This window comes from Rutilus rutilus, assembly GCF_951802725.1.
Source record: "Rutilus rutilus genome assembly, chromosome: 13".
Lineage (NCBI taxonomy): Eukaryota > Metazoa > Chordata > Actinopteri > Cypriniformes > Leuciscidae > Rutilus > Rutilus rutilus.
In genome coordinates this window covers 13,733,869-13,756,826 of record NC_140218.1, presented here as the reverse complement: position 1 = coordinate 13,756,826, position 22,958 = coordinate 13,733,869, and the positions used below count along the sequence as shown (strand labels likewise).

Here is a 22,958-nt window from a genome sequence, read left to right as displayed (position 1 = left end):
TCGACAACAAGAAACTGCCTTGATTACGTCAGTTCGTCTTCATCAAGGGCGACAATTGCCGTTAAATTACACCCTGTGCAATGAAGTTTCCGCAAATGGCATTGTAAATGAACTGAACGATTATAGCCACAGCGGGCTCTTTTTCTCTTTTGCTCGCCTTTGTGTGTCGGGCTGTAAAAGAGAATTTAGTCTCTCAGAGGGAGAAAGGACCGTTAACATTATGGGGCAAACTTAGACTGTTCCTTATTATGGCTTATTCTTTTATTCCAATATATGTCCCAACGTGTGTTAGCCACCTTTTAACAGTAGAAATGTTAGTGGCTGAGGTGCTAGTAAAGAAATTACAGACAGAAACAGAGAAATTGTGGACTGACGGACAGAAAAAGTGCAGATTATTTTTCCAGCTATTAATTATACATTTATCAGCTATGAATTTCTTTCCATGTAGTTAATTGTAACTGTGTTTGTGTATGTATGAGACTAATTACCTTTATAAATTTGAGACACTTTTTCTGCTTTGATTTTGTACTCTCAGAAACGTGACCCAACAATTACAAAATCTCTTTTGAAATAGTGCCACATTACTTTACACCCACATGTGGCCCAACCCAACCCAACCACACCATTTTTAAGCTATAAATAGCCTGGCTCAAATAGCAAAATTGCATTTGTAAAATAACGTTTAAACACTTGCTATAACAGCAACACGAGCAGTAGTAGTGGTCAGTAGTAACAGCACATGCTAAACGTTAAAAAGCGTTGCCACAGCAGAATTACTGTGGCTAGTATCCAAGGCAAACAATGTCTGACCTGTAACTTCCGTGCACTATAAACAGTGAACCTGTGTGGTTCCTTCACGGATATTCGTCTACCATATCAGACTTTTTTTTTTTAAATCGTTTGTGTGTTATATATATATATATATATATATATATATATATGCTAGGCCTACACACACGCACACACAGCTTGTCTTAAATTTATACTCATCATATTAATTCTAAATTCTGCAGTTATTTCTACATTTACATTTATTAATTAGTAAAACATTTTAGCATAGCCTACGATGCTTTAGTTGCAACAGAAATGCAGAGAAAGAGAACAAGATTTGTAGGCGGTTAATGTGCATTTTGATTAATGTCTGGAAGATGGAAGAAACAGTTTTTTGAAACTTGAATATTTCTAAAAAATAATAAATAAATAAATGTATCATAATTTTTTTAATCAGTCAACATTTGTGGGTCACTCCAAATCAGAAATCGGGAAATCTCAGTATTTGTGCTGTGACTTTATTTACACTGTACAGTAAGGACACAATGCCTCCTAAAACCATATAAATAATATGTGTAAATACTAGGCTAAATGATGTTTTTGGGAAAGTTGTTAGTTGTAAAGGGCCTCATCAGCGACTTCTCCTTTTTCCTGGGAGAGTATAGTCTTTGTATTTCACCAGATATGCTTGTTTTCTTAACCCCCTCCCCTCCCTTCAGCTGTTTTGCGACGGGAGGAGACAGTCTGGAATCCAAAGTCATTTTCATTCAGTTGAGTGAATGGGGTTCTCCTCTGGAATGCGTCACCAACAAAGAGTTTACAGCACGCGTAATAGCCCCACAGGACACTGCCGCCGAGCATGCGGATATAGCGGCAATATCCTCAAATAGCTTAAGGATTGGTAGACGTCAAAACACCTACTCTTGCTCAGTGTGTGTATATATATATAATATATTGAATTGCTGGCTTGCATTCAGAAGCATATAGTACTGTATATGTGCGACACATTCCGCATTGGGCCTGTCTGTAGCATTAGCAATGGCAAACCCCTGTGGTGTAAACATTTGAATAGATGTCCACACACAGATACTGGGATGAGAATTTAACACAGATTATGGTTGCTGCTTATTTTCAGGGGGCTTGAATGAGGATATTGATTAGTTGTTGTTTTTTGTTTTTTACATTGTGCCTTTGATTGATACTATTTTAGCCTATTTGAAACCTAAAGGCCAGTTTCAGCACACGTGTACAATTTGACAGAATTAATGTAAATTATTATTTATTCATTTTTGTATGTAGCTATACTGCATTCATGTTGGAAACTGTCATTTCGCCCTCATTTTCTGCATTGTATGGTACGAGTTTGTCCGGAACAGGTTTGATTGCTGCTTGAGCTAAATAGAGAAAGAGTTTCTAATCCAAGGCAAGTTACTTTGCTAAATAAAGATCTTTTACTCTGCTTTTTACAACAAAGTATGAATTGAATCTTATACCCCAAAATATTAAATGTTTATATTAGCTGGTGTTTTCACTTGGACACAAGCAATAACTCAATAGGCTATATTAATTGAACTAGTTTTTTGCTCCCCGGAAACAATGATAGCCTACTTATATAATACTGTATGGTAGAGTTATGTCTACCACTTCTGTAGATAAACTGATAAACTGTGAACATTTTGCTTTATTTTGTATCCTCCCGTCTCCGTGAATGAATACAAAGATATCTGACGCATAATAGTAAAAAAAGGATAACATATAGAGTATAGTGTATTGTGATGTTCACGTTGACCATGGCGCACATAAGGTCGTTTAAAAGAAAAAAAATACCATATTTTTATACATAACATATTGAAGTTATGTGGGATGATTTTGAGAAGATACTATATTGATATCCATACGACACCGTTTTGTGGTTAAAACAAAATTTTATTTTTAGGCGCAGTGGCGCTATAAAGGCTACTCAGTAAATAAATTAAATAGGCTAATACTCAGTATACTTCACACCAAAAAACAAAAACAAAAAAACAAATAAATAGTTGAATAAATAAAAATGCTAGCGCTTGAAATAAACTAAGAACAAATAAAATATTGATTTTTAACCTGCTCTTGACTTTTAGGTGTGCTGTTTTTCCCCAGCTATAGGCCTACTATGCAGTACTAAAACAAATACTGAAGTCGATCAAAAAGCAGCCTAATTTTAAAAACAGATAGGAAGCTGGAGATTAATGTTGAGAGATTCCCGTAAATCAAAGTGCATTAGCAATGATGCTGCCGTGCTGTTGTAGTCTCAGAAAGGACGGTATACTCTGATGTTTTTTAATGACGACTTAAAATCAATTAAAAGGATTAAATTATGCTAATGCAAGCAAATGGTATTTGTATATTATGAAGCTATATTGTTTTTTTTTATAGTCACACGAGACTAAATGCGTTATTGTGGGATCATGTGTGAATAACCAGCTCATAATTGCTCCTTAAAGTGCTATATTTTACATATGCTACTTTGTGAATTTCAGTATCTTAAAGATGTCTATTATTGGCAAATGTGTATAAAGTCGGTGATGTTCTAAAAGCTAAATGTAAGGATGGATAGAAGAGTGAGTGAGCTCGTAAAGCTCAGTTTTATCCTGAGTCACCCTGCACAGCTTCAGTGCCAAGACTGCAGCTAATACTATATTCTGCAGATTTCTACACTGTTAAATCACAAGGTCGTTATCAATAAATGTATAAATTAATGCGACCACATAGCGAACATCTCGTTTATAAATTATATCTCCTTGTTCCAATGAGAGAGCGTAGTAAAATTGCTATTCTGTCTATATGAATCTGAAATATTTTGTGAAGAAAACATCCTTGTTATTCACCGAATTAATGTTAAAATCCAATTATATATCATACCTGACAGAAATTATAGATACAACTAGGAATAAAAGATAAAAATTCCACTTAGAAATTTCAAAAACATTCATAGAACAGTCAAACAATTAAACACGGTTTTATTTTTTTATTTTGATAATGCTTAATTTATTTAAAAACAACATTATATTGCCAAACAAATAGCGTTATACACGTATCATTAACAACATTAGAACACCATAATAAGACATTCATTTAAAAATAAACGTAAGTGAACAACAGTGAGTGAACTACGACTTTAGGATCAGGTACCACGCCCTCGGAAACACGATAAAGGTTTTATAGGCTATAGATATGATGCCGTCATTTACAAATGTGGTTAAAGAACGTTTTAGATTACATATATTTGTTTGTTTTGTACATGCCACGATGTAATTATTCTAAGAATTTGATTAGATGCATTGATACCACAATAAGCTGCATCCTCCCATCAAGGCTATAAATTATTAATACACTTTCTAACGATTTCACTTTCACTTTTGTTCAGAGTATCTAAATTATATTGCCTATGCCGTCTATTGCAAGTAGAAGCAATCAGATTCACGCCATAATCAAGCTGCCACGCCTTCCTATAAAACACATAATGAATAAAGGGAAAGGCATGAAAGCATAAATTCAGTAGGCTATATTTTGCTTTTTTGATTTTAGTTGTTTTGTTAAATCAAGAACTTAAGTTGTTTTACAAATGAAAATAGTACATTGATGAAACTCATTACTTTGGGTCGAGTCTCTGTAAACAATTAATATAACATAGTGAAATTTAATATTTTAATATTTGCGATACAAGAGTAAGATGAAGAGTCCGCGTATTATGTTATTTGGTGTGTTTATATTTTGACAATGTCTGGTGTTCCCACAGAAAACAGGGCGGTAAAAAAGCCTGACCTCATGTGGCCGGTTTCATACTGGGCCTAACACTGACAATGACTGCAGACCAAAATCAACATAGGCTGTTTCCAAATTTCGCAATTTTCTTAGAAGAAAAATTAAATCTAAAATATAATGACACACATATTTAATAAAATGTTCAAACGGTGTTATTTTGTAGGCTACACGAAAAGAGTATGGCGTTAAAGTATTTAACGATTTAAAGAAAAAATAATGTTTTGTTTATGTCTGCGCCAGTATTCATAATTCGAAATTACAAAACCAAATAATTCGGGAAAAAATATATTCACAATTATTTCACATACCTTTCAGTTTTAGTATAATTTTATTTTCAGTTAACAATACTATTTGCCTCGTATTACACCTAGAATTAAGTTCGAAAGAATCGCAAAAAAACTGCTAAATAAATGAACAGAAAATGTAAAGAAAGAGAAGTATATAGAATTTACAAAACTTTTGTTGAATGTATTATGCATTTGCCTTTTCAAAAATATCGCAATGAAATTGCTATTTAAATAAGCGTTTTCAAACCTTTCTCTCATGCAATATAATGGAGTTTGTGAACAGTCACTCGTCTTTCTTCTTGTAGCCTATATTCGACAGAGGTTTGATGAGACTTCTTTCACAAGCGAAGTGTTGGTTTTACGTTATACCAGGAACTCAACTGCAGTTTTATTAACGACACGTTTATGAACAATCAAATGGTCCTCGTAAAAATTTATTGAAGGACATAAAAGCATGCACGACCACTTGACGAATACAGCCGCAGTTGTGGTGCGTTTTCAGGCGTCTTACTATTCCCATCGCCCCGATTTGTTTAAAACTCCATTTTATGAGGGATATCCCAATTGTATTTATTTGAAACTAGAGGAAAATAGGACTTCAGTGCATAAAAGCAACCCTCTAGACAGCACAGGAGCCGTATATTTGTCAAAATGAATCCATTGGGTCCGTTCCAATTATATAGAATTAATAGTGAAACTGAGAAAGAAATGAACAACCTTTTCTTTTTTCTAATTGTTTTAATAAATAACATTGTTCAGTGAGGGATGCGCACAAGGCTAGCCACAGCACAGTAGCATTCCCTCGACAGAGATTGATTACACAAAAAAATAGTGCCCTTTTAAAAACCCTTAACACACACTGTGCTGCTCTGTAAGGCTACAAATAACAAATCAGTTGCATCATAATATATTAGAAACACATCATCTTCATATATTTAGGCTTTATGCAAAAAGACAATATTAGTATTAAGCAACCTACTGCAAGCTCGAAGTGCATTGCTGTTCCAGGAGAGAGCGCGCATTGATCTGCAGTGCAGTTTTTCAGGGGGTAAATGCAATCACGTGTTCCTTAGGCGTCCAATCCCAGCTGGGGAAGCTTTCTGAAATAATTACCTGTCTTGATTGTTCTACGGTCAGATAAAAAAGTACACATACACTCCATATAATAATCGGATGCATGTAAAAGAGAAGGGAAACATCGCCATGTCGGCTACGGGTCCCATAAGTAATTATTATGTGGATTCCTTGATCAACCATGAGAGCGAGGATGTTCTGGCGAGTCGTTTCACAGCCACTGGTCCGATATCCTCCAGCTCACGCCCGACGACCCTGGTACCGGAATGCGCGGATTACCCGTCCTGCAGTTTTGCCCCGAAACCACCCGTCTTTACTACCTCGTGGGCCCCTGTTCACTCCCAGTCGTCAGTGGTTTACCATCCATACACTCACCAACCTCACCTAGGCACAGACTCAAGGTACGTTCGCACTTGGCTGGAGCCTATTCCCGGCACCGTGTCTTTTCCAGGATATGCAGGGAATAGCAGGCACTACGGGCTGAAGCCCGACACCTTCCAGGATCCCCGTACTGGGGACACTTTGGGCTCGAACGGACGCACTTACACGGATTATCTGTACTGCTCCGCCGTCGACATTAGAGAAAAGCAGCAGAACACACCATCGCCTGAGACGGAGACTCTGTCTTCCGGGAAGCACAAAGACGACAAGCTTGAATTAGACCCAAGTAAGTTAGTGCTATTCTTGTTTACAACCGGGTATATGGGATGCTTCTCAGTTTATTGCGTTTGCTTGGTGGTTGGCTGTTGTCCGTCGTAAAACCAAGTTCTATACTCTTTCATCCTCTCGGCCGACTCAAGTCTGCTTTGGGGCTATCCACTGATGACAAACGCCATAGGATTGGGTTGTAAAACGAGCTATAAAAACTCTCCTAAAAAGCCAAGTCTAGCAAAAGAAGGTAGCATGTGATGTTTACAAATAGCCGCATACCATTATCATTATCATTAATTCTAAAATGATACTGTTATAGGCTACTGTGTTTTGTTTAATGTGGAAATGTATCATTTTAGCCTGCCGTTGGCTCAATAACAATTCAGGCGTTTGAAAAGCGAGGATGCGTATTAACCATACAAATTAAGAATTCGTATACCTAATTTTGGGTTTCAACTGTATATGTTTTATTATAACCTATAAATACTAATATTGCTTGTTTTGAGTTGTGCTTGTCATGGAGCTTATTACAACATACCTAGGCTACTGAAATGTCCAATTAAAAACGTAAAAACGGGTAGGCTACTGGTGTTTCGAACTATTCAATTAAACATAATTTACATTTAAAAAAAAAAAAATCAAACCTAGCATTTACAGCGATAAACAGCACGTGGAATGTTCACAGTGCATTCACTGCATAGCAGAACTTTGAGCGTAGACTTGTGAAGGCTTGAGTCACAAGCCTTTGCTTTTTTATGGGCCTATAAAGCAAATAGGCCTAGATACATTCACTAGTTTACAGCGCCATTTCTCTCTCCTAAGAGTTTGCGAAGCTATTTCAAATAGACAGAGATAGGGAGACTTCATATGAAATGACTTTTTATTTACACGTATAAAGCCTAACCAATTGAAGATTAATCTTGCCAAAATGAGAAGTGTTGTTAGGTGCTACAGTTCATAAATTAATACATTAAGTTATGGCTGTCATAATCATGAAAGAAAAGACTTGGATCAATAATAATCTCAGCGTATTTGTTTACAGCAGCACCTAATCATACTTTTTATGCGTTGTTTTTCAGATAATCCTGTGGCAAACTGGATCCATGCGCGCTCAACTCGAAAGAAGCGTTGTCCATACACCAAGTATCAAACACTCGAACTCGAAAAGGAATTTTTATTCAATATGTACCTCACAAGAGACCGGCGATATGAGGTAGCAAGGGTGCTGAACCTAACGGAGCGACAAGTCAAAATCTGGTTCCAGAACCGACGGATGAAGATGAAGAAAATGAACAAGGAAAAAAACGACAGTAAAGAACAATAGACCAAAAGTCATTAATCGGACACAGACTGAAGGAAAACCATAATTTAGTATCATCACGAGTCTTAACAGTTGCGGCCTATAAAAGGAACAGAGAAAACAAAAATATCCTATATGGATATCCTTTGAGAAATTGGTGAAGTATGATTTAATATAAGCGTAATTTTACCATGCTGGATTGAGTCATATTAATATTGTAGTTTGGATTTACATAACGTTTCTTTACTCACAAACACAAAAAGTGGCCCGAAGTTTCAGAGAGAAAATACTTGAACTACTTTATTTTCAATTTCCTAATTTATGCTCTCTACGTGGTTGTTTCTTTTCTATGCTTCCATTATTTTTAGGAGGTTTCAAAGCCGAGTATTTTATAAATAACAGTTCTGTAGTTAAAAATATACGTGTTTGCGTCGATGTGCTTAGTTTGTTTCTGATGTACCTGTTTGTGTATTTTACATTCTTTAAACTGTAAATGAGTTTCATTATAGATTGTAGATATATTCAAATATATACAACCATGTTAATATGACTTTTGTGTCTCATTTCATTCATTTGACCGCACAATGACGACATATATTTGCAGCGAATAGCTTTCAGGAATTAGTTAAGTTTATGCAATCCAGTTATTAGGCCTACACATACAGTGTTCTCATGTGAAAAGTTTCAAGGATGGAGTAAGTGCACAATGGCCAAAGAGGTAGTTAGTGTGTAACAGTCGAAATATCAAATTTACACATCCCACAAAAAAACATACCGAAAAGCCTGTGGAAGGCCTCATCCACTGCCGTGCCATGGGCTACTCATATTTTTGTATTTAATTGCAAGCCTGTTTCCAAGCACTGAAACAATTTTTCCTTATTTTTAAATTGTATATTATTTTGACGTTTAAATAAAAACATCGTTATTATTATAGTTTAAAAATGATTTGTGCAATAATAAATGACAATTTTCGGAGGAAAAAGATTTCAATCTGCAGTAGGCCTACAGATAACATGTCAGAGCCACAAAACACATACATATTTTATGAAAATGTCAACAACAATATCAAATAAAAATATACATTTCAACAATAATGGCTTTTTTAATCTGGCCGAGGGGTTCCGTAAATGTAAAAATGGTTTGATTTTGAAGTCAATGTAGACTGCGCGTTTTTGGGGTATGAACTTAAATTGAAATCTTTTAAAAGGACCTGTCCTGTAATTTGAGCGTTCTTTATTTATGACTAAATTGTTTCAGTCACCTTTGTATTTTCACCCCTCTTAACTTACTGTCTGTAACCGCACAGGCGTATTCTTAAAATCATCTGATGTTAATATTTTCTTATTTATATAGGCTACGAGTAGCAGTTGCGGTATAGATATAGCCTAATTAAAATTCAAATGTTTAGCGTTCTACGCTGGACTGAAATTGCCTTTTTGTGGGCCTTAACAATACGAACAGGATGCTGTGATTTCAAAGCCCGACCGACCACGTTTACGGCTTAAAACAAAAATGCTAGTTTTACAACCCTGTTGGAGCTTGGTGGTGTTTGTCTCAGATGCAGACGAACAAAGCCAACATGGCTAACTGGCTAGACGTCTGGGCTAAATTACTTTATGGTTTAATGGACGTTGGTGGTGGACCCTCTCAAAGAGATTTGCAGAGCCATATAGTCCTTTGGGCAAACTAGAGGTAAAAGCAATCCACCAACAGACACCACAAGATTTATTCAGAACTCATTCCAAGCCTTTAAATGAAGCTAAACTGAAAAAGCTTAGTTTTCACTAAACACATGCTTCTAAAGTTAATTGACAGTGGTCATACTGGTGCTGTACGCTTTTAAATCATGTATTCGGTGTTTTCACAGTCAAATGTTTCTACATTTGAAGAGGCTACAGGTGCATTAAAATAGGCTCTCTGTCATTGTCCTAATTTATTTGGATGACTGTTTTGCCAGTGATAATTTGTCAATGATCATTTGTAAAAGTTACCCCTAAGCACACTAGATGGCGCTATTGACTCACAGTTAACGCATTTTGGGCTGCTAAATCCTGGGAGTGCTACAAGAAAAGTGCTGAAAGAATGGCCTTCTGTTATTAATCACGATGATAGCTTTTTAAAAAAATGTCAACACGCTAAAGTAATCAACTTTACATTCACACCATCTTTATCATATTCGTAAAACAATTGTTTGTTTTATCATTTTTGTATTTAGTGTGTTTATGTTGTCTCGAATCTTCGTGCTACGGTGCTTTTCCCCACTCTCTCTGTCTTTTGTTTTGTCAAAATCCGTAACTCACTGATGCTTTTTAAAAGCGCATGCAGTGTCGGTTTTTATGCTGCCGTAGCTGACATAATTTATTGAAGGCATGCTGGAAAATTGTCACAGGCTCACAGCATTTCAATCTCATGTGAGATCAGGTTTACAAATGTCACCGATATGCTCTCCGTTTGTTTCTTCATTTTTGGATACCTTCTTTTTTTCTTTTTTTTTTTGAAGGCATGTTTGTCTGTGCCACTTGTTTGACATTCTCACATATGACGCTATAAAGATGACATTGATTTTGTAATCAGGGCCGGGATAATATACCGTATCCCGATAATAATTATGATGATTTTATAATCCCTTTCAAACAATGGTATAGCCTACTGTTGAAAATTCGTGTTAAATGTGTTGTTGTTGTTGTTGTTATAAAAATATAATAATAATTATTATTATAATAATAATAGAAACAATATCGATTACTTCAATATTATAATAATACGTTTAATACGTTCGATTTTTTTTTTGAAAATAAATACAATTATTGACTTAATTACAATTTTTTAATTATTGATTTTTTTTTTTTTTTCGTTACAAATTTATATAGCCTAGCCTACTCCATGGTATGTTCCTTTAACTGAGACAATGGCCCAGAATCTGCATCTTTATAGACTGTGAGATGTCTATAAATTTCCTGTGTGTGCCTTTCCCGTTTAGCAGCGAAGTGTAAAAATTGTCAAGTAACGACACGAAACCACATGCTCATATTTTGGGAAGGACTTTAAATGAGCAAAGCCGAAATAAACAACAAGCCATTAATGTGTCTAGTAAAATAACGAGGCATCTATTGCGCAATTTTATTGTGTCAGTGCGGCAGATTTACAACTTTTAGTATGGTTTAGGAGGGCCAAGAGAAGCTTGTATGTGTGTGTGTGTGTGTGTGTGTGTGTGTGTGTGTGTGTGTGTGTGCTAGCAGTCTAACACAAGTAATCAAGGTAGGCGTCACAATTACTCGTCACAAACTGTAAATATAGCAGCAGCAGCAGCAATAATAATAATAATAATAATAATAATAATATTTCATAATAATAGTGTTACAATATTTTCTATTGTCATTTTTAATTAGTGTTTTAGCTGGTAGACGGTGTCAATCGTTGTGTTCGTAATGTTCGTAATGTTCGAAAACTTGAGTTATGTAGTCCCTGTGGGTTATGGCTCGATACGCAACCTTATAAACCTATCATAATGGATGTGTAATGGTCGGAGCGTATATGGCCTTTTGAAGGGAAATGATGCCTAGTTATATCACAAACGAAATACCAGACAAATTGTTTCAACGTCCGCAGGACTAACCTGTACGGCCAGTTCGAAGCTACAGTAACCTGCGGATATGTTCTATAGAAGCCATTAAAAACTTCAGTGATTCGTTCATTTAATATGTGCAGCCGTTTTTATTCAATAAAAAAAAAAAAAACACACACATACAACTATGTTTCCCCTTCAAGGTAGACGCCTGTGGACGCTTTGGAAAGATGACGAGCCAAAGGGTGGGGTGTAGGGGACAAGGAGTGGGGGGAGGAGGGGGTGGGGGGTTGAGGGGTCTCATTGTAGTGGGGGTGGCTGGTGGGAGGCAAAAAAAAAAAAGTACGAGCTTGTGACTGAGCCGTCGGAGCTAGCCAGCTTTAACCTTAACACACATCCACCGTGCGCGCCATGATTTGAGGTTGCTAAAGGAAAAGGCAGGCGATATAGAGAGAGAGAGACTAAGCGAGAGGATCTGAAGTGGGAGCTGCCTCAGATTGTCCGAAGGGGCAGCATTTCTCCATCTAGTTCCGGTTGCTCTATCTGCGTTGCATGCCATTTGGAACTGCAACAATAGGTTGCCACCATTTAGAGAGGAGAATTTATTTTATCTCTTTTTAATGCTAGATAAACATGAGCTCTTATTTTGTTAACCCTCTTTTTTCCAAGTACAAAGCCGGCGAATCATTAGAGCCAACTTACTACGACTGCAGGTTTCCACAGAGCGTTGCCCGAAGCCACACGCTCGTGTACGGACATGGAGCAGCTGCGCCGGGGTTTCAACACCCGTCGCATCACGTACAGGACTTTTTCCATCACGGAACCACAGGTATCTCCAACCCTGGTTATCAACAGAACCCCTGTGCATTGGCATGTCACGGAGACGCTACGAAATTTTATGGATATGAAGCCCTTCCAAGGCAACCGCTTTATGGTACCCAGCAAGAGGCCAGTTTAGCGCAATACCCAGACTGTAAATCGTCCAATAGCACTAACCCTGGAGAAGGACAAGGCCACTTAAGTCAGAACACCTCTCCGAGCCTCATGTTCCCATGGATGCGGCCTCACGGTTAGAACACTTACTATTTCACATTCTGTTCAATCACTGCGTGTGAGTTTGTCTGTGTGACTGCGTCAGTGTGTCAAGAGCGTGCAGTGTTCATAAACACAGATCAAAACACAGGTGGGTTATGCTTTTCAGGTTGCGAAATTGTACTTAATTATAGGCACTGCAGCGTTTCGTATTTATTCACTTCACTAGACCATTGTTTATTTGTAAAACGAATGTAGTAGTGTTGGCTAGATTGTGTAGACAGAGCTGAATGGATTCAGATTATTCTCGCTATATAGTTAGAAATGATCACCTGTCTTACCACCTTTGTGATGACTTAAAGGAACGAGGAAAGATTCGTGATTGTAATGTGTAGTGGTAAGCAGTAATAGCAAATTATTCAAATAAGTGTCAAATAATTCGTTTGATTTAAATTGACGCTGTTCGATTGTGTTTCCTTCCTGTTGAGATGGAAAAAGGAAAAATCTAAAATGGAATTTTGTCAGTCATATTATATTTTCAAAGAAAACCTTTTAACACCTACTAATGACAAGTGTATTTGATTTGCATTGAGAAGATCTATTTGCCTACTTTAACTGGTAATGAACCTGAATGAGGAAAGGATTTCAGTCTATTTATTTTTTCCGAGTGATAGATACTATGAAAACCTGTGTGTGTGTGTCTGTGTGAGTGTGTGTGTTTGTCTGGCTGTCTGTCTGTCTGTCTGCGTGTGTGTGTGTGTGTGTGTATGTGTGTGTGTGTGTGTGTTTGCGCGCGCGCACGCGCGCTCCCGCGCACCAGGTTATGTGAAATTCTGTGCGTTACTGAACTGAATTAAAGCTGTTGTGTAACTCAAACATAGAAACAAGGAATTTATGGAAGAAATAAATTTACATAGATCTACTAGAAACGCCACTGTATAGAAGCGTGTAAATTTAATTCCTTCTATAACGACAATGACTGCCCACAATTGACATAGCCTACCTGAATATGTTCTGGTGGCAAATCGTAATGAGGATATTAGACTATAAGGCACGCTATGACACACACACACACACTGTGTGATTTGTGACAGAATTTGTCCTTAGTGTGCTATGAGTTGAGAGATGTGTGTATGGGTGTGTGTTTGGGAAAAAAGAGAAGAAAATTCCATTTGTAAACAATTGAATTGTTTATTCATTTTTATTTACACATAGACATTCCTATCAGTTTATGTTCCCTTCATGTTAACTACATCCCAGGATATGTAAATGAAAAGAGAGCGAAGCAATGGAGACATGCAATTGACAGATATTTTTGTTTCACTCCAAAGCTCCTGGGAGACGCAATGGAAGGCAGACATACAGCCGTTACCAGACTCTTGAGCTGGAGAAAGAGTTCCTCTTCAACCCATACCTCACGCGCAAGCGCCGGATTGAGGTGTCCCATGCGCTGAGCTTAACCGAACGGCAGGTGAAGATCTGGTTTCAGAATCGCCGAATGAAGTGGAAAAAAGAAAATAACAAAGACAAATTTCCGGGCCAGAGAGGAGAGGCTGAAGCAGAGGCCGAAGAAGAGGCCAACGAGGACGCTGAGGTGGAGGAAGGAGAAGACAAGGAAACGGAAGAGAAAGAGGAAAGCAAGGAGTGATTTTATGGTCTTTTTTATGGTTATATGGCAGATTTTGAAGAGGTCTCGCGAATGGGCAATGAAAAGGAAGACGCGCCAATTTTATTACAAACAGTTGGGTCAAAAAGTGAGAAAATCCCCCTGCATACAAAAGTACACTGAAACCTGCCCCAAAAAAAAAAAAAAAAAAAAGCTTTTTTTTTTTTACCAACACACGAGGACTTTTACCATTAGCGAAAAGTGGATCTGTGTATTTGACAAATTGACAAACTAACAGGAACACAATGTTTTATTTAGGAAAATATAAGCAGCATGATAAGCATATAACGGAGTTTAAAATTTATTTCATATTTGATGAGGATGTCTGGGGGATAAAAATGACTAAGATGCAACCAATTAAAACACTGAAATGATTGCATCAGCTTGTCACTTTTAAAAACGGTTGGTCTTGTATATAAAATCAAGCCACAACATGCTGACATTACGAATCAAATTGACAGAGGAATAGATTATGTATTCGGTGTAACACTATTTCTGCAATCCGAATATGGCAATATTGCATTAGTGCTATGTGTACTGAGAAAGGGGATGGCAAGTGTAGAAAATGCATTCTGTATTACATACTTTATCGCTTACCTAACTGTTTTTTATTGTTATTCTATGTGAGTGGGCCAGGCTACAGTTTGTATTTTTTCGATTATTTTATTGGTCTCACCAGAGATTGCAATCGTTTGAAAATCTCGAGAGAAGCTACCTAATCATGGGAAATTTGCAATATACATTTCTACCTAGAGATTTCATAGACTCTTGTTTTGTAGTATTAAACCTAAGTTATGTAACTTACCCTTTTAATCACTTATTATGATTATCGAGCTTTTTTGAAGTCTTTGGAAGACACCAATAGCTCAAAGCCAATCTTTATATTTTAAAAGATTGCACCACGGCACTACCTAAAAACAAAGTTTTGCTTGCAAGAATGAATTATTCATTTATTCTACACGCTGCTTTGTTGAAATTATTTAGACATTTCCCCCAACAACTTAAACTGCCTATAGAAAATGCACATTATGTGTAGATGAACACGTTAATTACTACCCTACCTTATCTAAGGAAAGAGAGTCATTTATCGTGCTGGTGTTTTAGCGTAGATTTTGAATTGCACTGAGTATAACCTTCATGTACGTCTTGTAATATCTTGCTGTTATCAATATGCTCGTTTTACTTGTGTTCCTCTTGTGAATATAGACAAATTCGTGTGTGTCCACGCCATTGTTGAAATCAACAGAAGAATAAACAAGATGGCTCATTCTATCACGTCTCATTTATTTCTTTATTTGCCTGAATCCACTTACTGACATGATACTGAATGAATAAAACACCAAAATCTGCTTATTTTTTTGTTAAATACGACAAATGCAACACTTTTTTATAGTATATATTTCATGTCTGTGAGGTGTCTGAAATGGCAAATGCAACAACAATAATTCACCATTATTATCTGTTTTTATAATTGAAAACTTTTCAAGCTTTGAAAGATTGTCTCTACATAACAAAAAACAACGCAACTCAATCTCTGTAGCAAACAACCAACGGCTGTCTTTTGAATTCCCCGTTTAATAAGAAATGTTAGCAAAATGGCGTGATCAACTACAGTCAGACATAATGCATAAATTGTGCAAATAAATATCCTGCCTTTATCATGCAATTGTTGTTTTATTGTCAAAAAAATTCTCAGTTTCAATTATTCATTTTGTACAATTCCACCTCACGAAACATATTTAGCCTATACCTAACATATACCAAATGATGGCACAGTGTGTGAATAGCTCAAGTCAATTCTTGTCAAAGATAAAGAATCTTTTTAAAAGTAGAAAAAAAATAAAAATTCTCTTGCTAAGAAGATTTACTCAAAGCAAAATAACAACACTGGGAAACATAAGCGGACAGGTCGCAGGTCTCGGCCTTGCTAGAAGACATTGAAGGGATTTACTATAATGAATCACTGATAAATGTAACTGAAATCTTGCAAAAGTGTATCCTTAACAAAGCACGCTACTCTTTTTACATTCTTAAAATTGACAGTCTTCTCTTGTCCAGCAAACAGACTAATTTGTTGTTCAACAAAACATGAACCTTCTGTTCCATTGACGAGGAATACTGGAATCTGTCATACTATCTATGCAAACAATCAAAAATTTAAATGAAAAGACTTATTTAGTGCAACTTTGGATGTTTACTGAAGACGCGCGAGCTAGAATATTATCAATGCCAATACTTGTCTTATTCAAAGACGAAAGGATTCAAGAGCAATATTTACATGTGCCTTCCAATGCATTCTTTTAGCACACAACACAAATCTGACAGAATATGCAACATGCCGCAGGAACGGCATGCTCCTACGAATTAGTAGCTACTAATCTGTGTTTAATGCAGGTTTATGCTAATGCTTCGACATTTAAAATGCCTTTAAAAGTATTAAAATATCACCATCGCCATTAAAATCCTAGTGTGGCCTACCTTATGTGCGAGTGTTCAAAAGTGTTGTCTCTTTTACAACTTTTAATGGCAGGTCATAACAGTAGTCTAGTGCCCAATAAAGCAGCCGCAATTAGGCTGATGATGACGACATCACAAAGACTAGGCTAATATAAGCAATATATGGATATAATAATAACAACAGAATATCAGAATTTATTTTCAGTGCCAACGAGATTTATTGTGTATTATAGGAAAATAGTTTTCAACGTGCCAAACCACAGCCAAGTATAAGGTATTTCATATAATATTTCTAGATTGATATCGAATATTAAAGTTCTGTATCTCAAAACAGATACCAATGATTATAACTCTTACGAACTTGAAACAGGCAAGAGACACGTATTCTGATACAATCATGTAAAGTTTTTTTTTTTTTTCATGCAAACCGCATTAAGCTCAGATTCTTGAAAATTTGTTTGCATGTACACAATATTGGCTACTATAGCTGCTGCTAATAATAATAATAATTATTATTATTAACGTGTTTATTTCACTCTCCTTTTGTTGTGATGGTGTTGGATGGTCACTGTTGTAAAAAAAGAAGATATTTTGCTTAAGGCATGGACCTTTTCAGGAAGTTCCGGTGGTAGTGACAATTGCAGTGGTCATTGTCCATCCGCCTTGCCTTTGTATTGCACTGCTGTTACATTCCAAATGAGGGCTTTACTATACCTGCAGTAAACTTTATTGGTGGTGTAAACCCGACAGTGTCGCATCCGGGCAGACGTTTTTGCCTTTTGATTTCTGTGCAGTGCAGACAGGCTAGAACAAGACACCAGGAAAGCAACGTGGACGTGGGACTGCTTTGAGTGTATGCATGCAATGCAAGGGTGCATGTATAGGTTTGTGTGATATTCTATTTTATTTTATTACTTTTATAAGAGTGGAAGTTGTCATATTTGTACACATATTTACATTCTGTTCATGATTGAGCTATCAAATTAGAAAACAAGTTGTTCCTGAAAAGGAACAAATTAAAGGGGAAAATCTTACCCCGCTCTTGGCTATGTTCGTTAGTGTAAGTATTTGTGTATGTATTTATTTTTATTAGAGTGGTATTCGATATTTGTACACCCATTTGCGTTCTGTTTATATATGTGGTATGAAACTAAAAAGATAGGAGTGAAAGAAATGAATTAAGCCTAAAGGAAAAACTTACACTGCTTACATAGAGTTCTTTCACTTTTGTTTAGCCAAAAAATCGTTTAGTTAATATGTATTATTGTCATAAAATAGCTTTGGCTATATTGTCTTGACTGGTTTTGTTTTTGGTCAATTGCAATTTTTTTCCATAGGGGCCTACATAACATGATACATATTTGAAGGATATCTCATGTAATTTTCTTTAAAGCTATCATCTCGCACATAATGATTCTGATACTTATCAATTAACCAATCAAGATCATATAACGAATTTCGTTTGAAGAAAACAAATGACCAGCAACTACATTGATATACATAGCGTTAACTATTGAAGAATAACGTAAAGCTTTATTAAAACATATACCTGCCTGCACCATAATACAACACTGAACTGTACATTTCTGAACTTTGACGTTGTTACAGTGTTAAGCTTGAACATCACTGAATCAACATCATTGAACATCATTGAATCAATAATCATATTTGATTTTTCTTTAACAATGAATTGATAAACAAATACTATCTGAAAGAGAGGTTGTAAGTTTTTCAGTACAGACATTTGACAGCACAAGAGCAGTCAAACTTTTACGGTTGTTTTAAAAATGTCAAAAGTTTTTTTTTGGTAAATAGGCCTGCATGCAATTAAGAATATTTGCAATAGCAAGTTTTTGTAACCTCATTTTTGTTCTCTTTTGCAAGTGCGTCTGTACACAATGGATACGTACAAATGTGACTTTATGATAATTTTGTGCAATAAGAATAATAGTTAATACTAATGTTCCATGATCTTTATAATTATTTTGCTCTCAAATGCTTGTGAAATGATCATGTGATTATTTTAACTGTATCTTTAAAAAAGTGCCTGTTATGAGAACTATCTGTCTCCCAATGATTCTGAGTTATAATGTGCTCCGATCTGCTGCAAACATAAACTCAACTAAACGACTAGTCCAAAACAAAATCTCTAATGGGTCAAATGGGGTAAATAGGTTAAACAATGGTTAAAAAAGATTTCCTGCATTGAGATTTTTACACCTTTAACTATTCATATTAATACTTTTTTTTTTATTTGTTATGTATTGTGGGTATAGGCTACAGGACAATGGATATTTCCCTTTTATATTAACACATTCTGATGAACAAAATAGGGCTTGCACAGGTTATAAACAGACACCTAATACATGTTTGCCCATTATAGCTTATTTATTCTGTTTTACAATTTTCATTATACCCAGATTCGAAAAATGTTAATGTGATCATTAAGCTTTTAATAGTACTGGACTAATTGGACTTTCACTTGGTTCTTCAGGCTATATGACGAATATAAAACTGGTTTCTCAGTGCCATCAACTTAGCCCCAAAAAAAAAGGGAAAAAGAAGGAAGAAAATGGGAAACGCGATCTTTGAGAGAGGGTGAAACGTAACACATTCCTAGTTGTTTAGAGGGGGAATTTACAGCTAAGTAATAAAAGTTTACGACTGAATACACGCGGTCATTGGTTGCGTCAGACCACGTGGTACTCACTCTATGAACATGAACTTTGTGCTGTTGTCTTCCACTGGATATCCCCATCTATCGACTTGCGAGCTCGCTGTGGTGTTGAAATGATCTTAGCACCAGACATTTTTCCCGTTTTCTGTTTATTCACCATCTGAGGCGGATTTTTAATACGCAGATAATATAACACCATCTTGTCTCGTCTGCTTCATCGCTAGTAATGACTGACGTCGCCGCCTCCCCAGTCTCCTTTCTACCCATCTGATCCCCTAGAGGAAAACAGCACTGTTAGCTGGAGCTTGAGGGGTTTAGCGTGCGTAAATATGATCATTTCACCTCGAAAGAGAAATATTTTTAAAAGTACAGGAGAATGGGATCTAGATCCTAGTGCGGTTGCCTGTGATGTGCTGCTATCGAACATCATGGAACGTGCGTCACACAGACAACAGCGAACGCTGGTAAGTGAACATATTCTACGCTGCTTATTGGCTTCTTACAGACGTGTAGCTACACAATATATGGTGATTTGACAGTACTGTTTTCGTGTTAAATGGGATGTTTAAGAGAGACATGCAACATAGGTAAATGTACTTGTATTGTGTCGTTTCCTCTAAGGCTACTGTATGGATTGTGAACGCTCAGCCTCGTTGACAAATGACTTGTGTTGTTGCTTTCTGATACTATTGTTGATTATTAATTGTCTCGGCGAAAATGAACATTTTTAAGTTTAGTTAAGTTGTCCAAGCGGGTGTGGTTTGGGGTTAATGTGTTTACTTTCAAATAGTTAAATACATGCTTTGTCAGGTTATGTGTTTGATTGTGGTTATTTGATACGGGTATATATGTAATTGCATTTTTGACTTCATAGTAAGCTATAGCTTTACTATAATGTGCAAATTAGACTAAAGAATGTCAGGCCTTTTACAAAAAGTACTATATTCAACCAATTCAATGTGACTATGTGACACTTATCGGGCTATATTGGTAGCTCGTCTTGTCATATTTTCTTTCTAGATTGCATTTTACTTTCGTTATGTGTGATTATTTACACTGGAAAATGTGAGTGAGATATTCATGATTGAGTTATATTTTGAGAGACAGGGTTACAATGTAACTAGTATTGTTAATTTGTATCCAAACTGATGAATTCTGGTTGTGTCCGTCTGATGACAAACGGGTGTTGTATAACTACGCTCACAAAATCATTTACACTTACTCAACTATTCACATAAAGCGTAAACGGCTTGTGTTACACAGCAAACAACTGCTTAAACACTCCAGACGTATCTGAATATTTGTTAGGGATCAGGATCAACAACATTCTCTCTCTCTCTCTCTCTCTCTCTCTCTCTCACGTGTTCAATCATCCAACACTGTCATTCCGTGAAGACTAAATCAAACAACACTGCCACCTTGTGCCTGCTCCATATGCAAGGCATTATACAGAGCCTAAAATCAGTGAGGGCATCTGCCCACATAAAATTCAGATTTTAATTTTTATGTGGGAATATGTCTGCCATTTGCTGGTGTTTCTGCGTAAAAAGTTTATTTGATAGAAAAATGGGGAAAGGAAACTGATACAATTGCTTTACTAACCTTATTATCATACAGATTAATATTAATATGCTAGCTAATTAGCAAAAAATTATGTAAAATATTTATAATATTTTATTGTATGTGTATAGTGGCTTTTAGCAATTCGTATAAATACTCAATTATTAAAATAATAAAGTCATTTCGAAACAAATACAGACACAGTCCGACTACTTTTTTTTTATTTTTTTATTTTTTTATTAGTTTTATAGTTGTAATGAGACAGTATTGACAAACATGAAGCTTTAAATATAATAACCATGGGGTAGCATGTTAATAAAATCCGTTGGTACTCCGCTGACCAAAAAGCTAGAGCTGCGACCTTCAGTCATGGGCCTCTTGGAATCCACATGTGCGGCTGGACTGGGGGAAACAAAAAAAGTGTTAATAATAAAACCAGTTGTTATAAACATGCATTCCATTTGTAATGGAACTGTTAAAAAGAAAAGTCTTACTTATGCTGTGTTTGTTTGTGAAATTAGAAGTGTGTATGAACATATCTTTTTTTATACAGAAACAGATCATCTGATTTATAGAGCTAGGTTTGCGTGAACTAATTTTCTAAAAAAAATAATAATGGATTGGTAATTTACTAAGGCAGAATGCTTGTGTGTGGGCTCGCATATGGTTCGTCGATGTGCATGTGTGTATTTGTGTGTAAGTGAGAGACACAACGCGAGTGGAGGGCGGGGTTCTTCTATACCGTGGGTCTCCTCTTTGCCTCGGAATAATGACTGTCTTTTGTTTGCCATTAAAAATGGAGTCTATTTAACTAATCCTTATGCCTGTACGTATATAAGGTGCACGAGATTTATTCATCTGTGTATTACAGTTATTCTTAGTGTTAATAGCAAAGTTCTAAACAGGTTTCTGAAATTGACACATTTATTGCCATTTGACTATCATTTGTGTAAACTTTGGGCCAATCTCGTGTCTGCCACCGCTATTGAATTTGAATCATAGAAGGCATAATTCAGTTGCCACGAAAATGAAAACAAATTCCAGGCGAACTTTCAATTCCAAACATTTCCTTACAAGAACCGCAGGGCAATATGAGTTCGCTCTACTTCAAAACGCCTTATTCATGGAGGTCATTATGCGGCCACAAAATTTCACAGAATTATCTTGTGCTAGTTAAAAACCATAATGCCCCTTCGGGTCGCGTGTTGTTATAAGTGCTTAGCTGCACATGAGAGCTCTGTTACAGCTGTCACGTTACTATTATGGATTTTGTTTTCGCATAGATACATCGACATATAGATGACAGGGTAGGAAAGTTGGGCTTGGATAAGAAAGCTTTAAGACTCATCATTGGAATTTGCAATTGTGAACATCCGTTACAAATAAATAGGCCAATGATAACATTCATTTAACTTTGGAGAATGTGCAGACTAGGCCATTATCGAGCACAGTTAGGATGTGCATAGCTTGCTTTTTCCAGATCATAATCATATCACGTAAATTACGCATTGGAAGTCAGGACGATTTTGGCGGACCTTAGTGCGTAGTTTGGTCGAGTGTAAAGAGAATACAGGCCAAACGGGATGTCTATTTATTGCCTCTTCAAACGCTAAAACACAACCGTGCGATTTGTCTTAAGGGCTGCAATAAAACACTTAAAGCTCTTTCTCTGCAGTCACATCAACATACCAACTGCAGACTGAGTGTGGTGTGTTTTACTCGCTACTTCATTCACAAGACTGATGCTGTAAAATAGATCACGATATGAAAAATCTCCCCATCAAAGGCTTTCAGTTCAAAGTCGTTGGAGCAATATTGGACATCAAAGAGTCAGATATATAGATACAACCTACTATATAGGTATGTGATCTCAATTCCGCCAAACTACACGTCGGAAGATAGCCTATAGTGAAAACAATTCAATGATTTAAGAATTAATAATGCACCTCTGATTTGTTTTCAGCATCGCGCTTTCCTGTTTCAAAATATTTTAGGATATCCAGTGGCATAGCCTACTAGTTTAATACAAAGGTAATTTAAATTTTTATTTTTTTTATTGTAATTGTAAATATAATTATTGCTGTGATTTTTGTTTTTGATTTCATATATTTGAATTG

General features: G+C 36.2%; 2 protein-coding genes across 2 annotated transcripts; both read left to right on the top strand.

Annotated features, from left to right (window-relative positions):
- The first annotated feature begins 5,376 nt into the window (after positions 1-5,376).
- hoxc9a (homeobox C9a) lies at positions 5,377-8,344 on the top strand. Its single transcript, XM_084429206.1, has 2 exons — positions 5,377-6,600; positions 7,664-8,344. Exons 1-2 carry the CDS (start codon positions 6,033-6,035, stop codon positions 7,906-7,908), a joined length of 813 nt encoding a protein of 270 aa, XP_084285332.1. The 5' UTR covers positions 5,377-6,032; the 3' UTR covers positions 7,909-8,344.
- Positions 8,345-11,963: 3,619 nt separating this feature from the next.
- On the top strand, positions 11,964-14,271 carry hoxc8a (homeobox C8a). Its single transcript, XM_084428861.1, has 2 exons — positions 11,964-12,518; positions 13,813-14,271. The coding sequence occupies exons 1-2, from the start codon at positions 12,083-12,085 to the stop codon at positions 14,127-14,129; spliced, it is 753 nt and encodes a 250-aa protein (XP_084284987.1). The 5' UTR covers positions 11,964-12,082; the 3' UTR covers positions 14,130-14,271.
- The last annotated feature ends 8,687 nt before the right edge of the window (positions 14,272-22,958 follow it).

What these genes read in the sequence shown, in the direction of transcription:
- hoxc9a (XM_084429206.1), top strand. Translation starts at nt 6,033, where the DNA reads ATGCATGTAAAAGAGAAGGGAAACATCGCCATGTCGGCTACGGGTCCC. An exon ending in CAAGCTTGAATTAGACCCAA is followed by an intron (nt 6,601 to 7,663) that starts GTAAGTTAGTGC and finishes GTTGTTTTTCAG; the next exon opens with ATAATCCTGTGGCAAACTGG.
- hoxc8a (XM_084428861.1), top strand. Translation starts at nt 12,083, where the DNA reads ATGAGCTCTTATTTTGTTAACCCTCTTTTTTCCAAGTACAAAGCCGGC. An exon ending in CCCATGGATGCGGCCTCACG is followed by an intron (nt 12,519 to 13,812) that starts GTTAGAACACTT and finishes TTCACTCCAAAG; the next exon opens with CTCCTGGGAGACGCAATGGA.